The sequence below is a fragment of the Pezoporus flaviventris genome, unplaced genomic scaffold (assembly GCF_033815535.1).
Source record: "Pezoporus flaviventris isolate CSIRO_AGI_PZ_B2104156 unplaced genomic scaffold, CSIRO_AGI_Pfla_v1 ptg000063l, whole genome shotgun sequence".
NCBI classification, from domain to species: domain Eukaryota; kingdom Metazoa; phylum Chordata; class Aves; order Psittaciformes; family Psittacidae; genus Pezoporus; species Pezoporus flaviventris.
In genome coordinates, this window is record NW_026892611.1 from 4,742,412 (window position 1) to 4,747,059 (window position 4,648).

Here is a 4,648-nt window from a genome sequence, read left to right on the forward strand (position 1 = left end):
TGCTGCTGGCACGGGCACCAGCTCCCAGGGCACAGCAGCACTTTCTCTCCTTCCAGATGCTGCTGCCCTTCATCAACATCAAGCACCCAGCTGTGTGTGAACGGGCCGTGGCAAGGATCGCAAAGCTGGCCGATTTGATGGCCAGCTCTTCCTCAGTGCAGGTAGGGAGGCAGGCACCCTCCAGCCAGGCTGTCTCCCATTCCCTGCCCACCGTGGGCAGCAGCCTGCGGCTCAAATGCCTGAGGCATTCAGCACGGCTCTGCCCTGGGCAAGGGTCTCGGCTTCTCTTTTTCCCATGTTTTTTCCTCCCCAGTGCCCTTTCTGCCAGCAGCCATCTTGGCCCCCAGTCCTGTGCAGGTCAGCACTGCCCAAGGAGCATGGCGGGAGGCCAGGCCTGGCAGCTCTCCCTGCCCGGCTGCCCAGCTCGCTGCTCTGGGAGGGCCCTGCACAACTCCGACCCTCCAGGATCCTTCCCTGGGGCAGTCTCAGGTTCGGAGCTTTTGTTGCGCTGCTGCCCCTCAGCCCTTCTACCTGTCCTGCCTCCCTTGCCCAGGTCTGGAGCTTGCTTGGACACGACCACAGCTCTTCCCACCATGACATCAGCAAGGACTGCTTGCTGGGACAGCTGCTGGGACGTCTCATTGTTTGCTGGACTAGCAAGATCTGGGCGATCCAGCAGGAGGCTTTGGTTGCTCTTCATCACCTCTCCATATTCATCCAGCACCAAAAATGTAAGAGAAGCTCTGTGGGCTTCATCCCTCCACACACAGACGTCTCCTCATAGTCCTGCTTGTTTCCCCAAGTATTGTAGTGGATTCTTTTTGTGCTTGCTGGAGGCTGTCCAGGGCAGCCTGCCCTCTTCCCTCACCTCCTTTGCCCGTCACAGCTGCTTCCCGCAGCATCCCAGCTATTGTTTTGCTGCAGAAGCCGAGTGCTCACCACAAGTCCGGCACTGCTCTTTGCTGCTCTCCTTCCCACTCTTCTCAGGGCCTCTCAGAACCCAGCAGTTCCATGGTCCCCATAGCCAAAGCTGTCACTGATGGTAATCAGTGCTGTGTCCTAATGACTCTTCCGTGATCCCCTCATGTTTAGGCATGACGTCACCTCAACCAGACAATTGTCATGATCATCCAGAGCATCCCCAGGCTGGAGGGAAGAGGGAAGCAGGGAAACCCTCCTGTCTTTCTCTGTGCAGCACGATTAGCATGGCAAAGGTAATGAGCTTCTTCCTTGCTGGGCCTCTTGTCTGGGGCATCAGAACGAGACTGGTGCAAGCAAAGGGATCCAGAACCAGCGGGCTTGGCATGACCTCACTGTCCCTGGTCAGAGGGTTGCTGCTGTTCTGGAGCAGGGACTTCAGAGGGCTGCACTCCAGGGTCCCTCCTCTCTCACCTAGGGACCTCTCTTCTTATCCTCTACTCCGCAACGACTGCAGCCCCTGCTGCCAGCTTTCCCGTGGGTCCTCTCGCCAGAGCTGCTCTCACTGCCCAGCTGAGCAGCACTATCAGGGCACTCAGTGTAACACGTCTTCCCCGCCTTCCTCCTTCCTGCAGGCATTTGAGGAATACCTCCACCCTGCTGATAAGACAGTCATCATCCTCAGGGCCATACAGGCCATGAGAGACTCATGCGTATGTGACAAGGAAGAGTTGATCAGCGTCCTGAACGTGGCCATGACAGAACCTGCCTCCTGGCTGACAGAGGTAAGCAGCCTGTGGCTGCCCTGTCCTCCAGTCCTTCCAGGCACTGTTCCTCCCTACATCCCATCTCCCCTCACCCAGGTGCTTCAGGCACCTTGAAGCCATTTCATGCCAGTAGAGTAGGATGGGAAGGGCAGCTGTTTCAGCAGCAGCTGAGGAAATGGCTGCAGTCTGGTGGCAGCACCACCCTCACCCGTGTGCTCTCCAGGTGCGGATCATCACGCGCTGCATCTATAACAACTTGCAGCACATCAGCGCAGCATCAGCCCGGTGCAGCCTGAAGTCGCTGTTTCTAAGCATGGCACAGCAGAAGCCCAGGGAGATGATCTTGAGCCTTATAGATATCTCTCCAGCATGTAACAGGTACTGACCCCCACAGCCCTTGTGGGTTTGTTCCATGTGGGGAGAGGGACGTGGAGGCCCACAGAAAACTGCAGGACACCCCTGAGGAGCTGGGCCCTGTACCCCATCACTCTCTCCTGCCCTGCTGGGTTGGCCAGGCCTGCAGTAGCCAAAGCTGTCCAAGCCAGACCCGAGGCCTGCCACGAGTTTCCTCCCTGCCCCACAGGGAACAGTTTCAGCCCCCTCCTGCCTGCCCCATCTGGGACCTGGGCACTCCCAGTGAGGGGTCAGGAAGGGCCAGGGCTGCAGCACAGCCTGGCTGCTGCAGGGCTGGCCCAGGCACCGTGTGGTGGCCAAGGCAGCCCTGCTGACAGTGTTCTCTTTCAGCAAAGTTGCTCAGGCCATGTGGGAAGCGCTGCTGTCCCAGCCCCTCATCTTGGTGAAGGTCTTGAGGGAGCTGAGAAGGAACCTCCAGCACCTGCAGTTACGTATCAGACACGGATTCTGCAGAGTGAAGTTCTGTATCCGGCTCTTGGCTGTGAGTAACCAGACCAGTCCTTGCTCATACTCAGGGCTGTGCCTGCCTCTCCAGAAACACAGGCACAGCCCTCTTCCCTGCCATCTGCCCCCAAACAGTCACCTCCTCTGGGAAACAGGGATGCAGCCCGTTAGGGCCAGCCCAGCGCCAGGTTCCCCTGTGCCAGCCACACAGGGCCATGCCACGCTGCTTGGGTGCGGGTGCACAAAGTTCCTGTCAGTGCTCTGCTTACACCAGCAGAGCCGGCACAGACAAGAGTGTGGTGTGCGGCTGGTGTCCCCCAGCACGGGCTCTCTGTCCCCGGTGCCCTTGTCCTGAGCTGCCAGCGGGACCCAGGAGCTGCACAGTGCCGGGAGCCCTGCAGGCTCGGCCGGTCCCTCACTGCCATCTTTGTTTCAGCTCCTGGCCTGCAGCGATGTGACACCAGAGGAATTCGCTGGGGTGTACAACAGGGAGAAGTTCCCGTGGTGTCAAAATGTGGTGCTGTTCTCGCTGACGCTCACAGGCCTCATCACGTTGTCACAGTCACCTGACACGGTGAGCAGGGCATAGGCAAGGGAAGCCGTGTTGGCCTCCTGGGGCTGGGCAGTGGGTAACGCGGCGGCTTGACCAGGGCTGGGAATCGGGAGCTGGGGTCACGGCACCAAATGCCCTCAACGTCCAGTCACAGGCCCCGATCCCCTCAGTGCACCATGGGGATGGCCTGCCAGGAGGCTGCTGCAGGGATTCCTGTGCCACTGCCCAGTCAGTCAGGCAGGAGTCTGGTGCTTAAATGCCAGAACATTTTGGCCTGGGTGGTCCTTCGCCACTTAACATACAAGGAATTCTGTGCTTTGTACAGGCAAAGAAAATACTGGTCCTGCTGCCAGATTTGATATACATGCTGCAGACAGCCCACAGTAAGAACAGAAAGAAGATGCTGCTCATTTTCAGAAATGTGATGGGTCATTTGAAGAAGAAGGACAGCTCCACTGCTCTGCAGCTGGCCGAGAATCTCCCGCAACTGTTTGATGATGTAAGGCTGCTATGGAAGCCTGATCCTCACTGATGGGCCCTTTGCAAGGACAAGTGCCTGTTAGCAGAGCCTGGTGGCAGCACTTCCATGGGGCTGTGCCCCTCCTCATGCCCCTGCGCTCTCACGGGGATGCCTTCTGGGCTCTGCAGCCCAGCTCAGCTTCTCCCTGACTTGCTGATGGCTCTGGGAGACCTGAAACCCCTCCCCTCAGCCACGCTGACGCCCTTGCTCAGGGAGCTGCTGCTACTGACGCCCTTCTGTCCTCCTCCTCCTCACCAGGTGTCCAGCCAGGTGCGAGAGCTCTCCATCTGCCTATTCAAAGAAGTAATACAGATGGCGGATTGGAAGCACCAGCGGCAGATGCGGAAGAACGTGCAGGGGAGCCTGGTCCCACTCGTGTTGCACATGAGTGATGAGACTGAGAGTGTGGCCAAGGTACAGATTGCAAACCTGAGCAGTGGTGTGGGGAAGGGCATGCTGAGCCCGCGGGGGTTGCCTGGGCAGCAGGGAGGGCAGGAGAAGCTGGCAGGGACATTTGCCACGCCTGCCCTATGTGGTCCAGCAGGGCTCAGCAGCAGCCCATGGCCACCAAGGCCTGAAGAGCAGAGTCCCCAGGGACTACCCAGCTGTCCCTGCAGGTGCTGGGGGCCAGGGCTTTGGGCCGCAAGCCCTGTCCACAATCTCCCCAATCGTTGTCCTCCTCTGCAGGCCTCTCACGAAGCCTTCTGTGTAGCTGCAAAGGTGCTCAAATGGAAATGGCTCAGTCACCACGTGCAGGCACTGGAGAGATGGAGAACTGTGGAGCGCTTGGTAAGGATAAGTCCCAGGCTGTACATGGGGTGCCCCCTGTGCAGTGGTGCCTCGCCTGCAGTGCTTCAGCCCAGAGCCTGCAGCCTGGTGCTGCATCCTCCTTCCCTGCCCTCAGGCAGAGCTCCCAAGGGCTCACCTCTCCACCCTCAGGATGTTGCAGGAGACCCATCTGGGCCCTTGCAGCGGCACAGAGGGCTCTCGGGACCTCCAGACCCTGCTTTGCATGTAGCTGTCTCTGAACCT

The 4,648-nt window shown here is 59.1% G+C and overlaps 1 protein-coding gene across 1 annotated transcript; it reads left to right on the plus strand.

Moving 5' to 3' along the window:
• On the plus strand, positions 1-3,132 carry LOC133278200 (uncharacterized). Its single transcript, XM_061470729.1, has 6 exons — positions 1-161; positions 554-731; positions 1,093-1,703; positions 1,909-2,063; positions 2,430-2,580; positions 2,980-3,132. Exons 1-6 carry the CDS (start codon positions 57-59, stop codon positions 3,130-3,132), a joined length of 1,353 nt encoding a protein of 450 aa, XP_061326713.1. The 5' UTR covers positions 1-56.
• Positions 3,133-4,648: the final 1,516 nt, after the last annotated feature.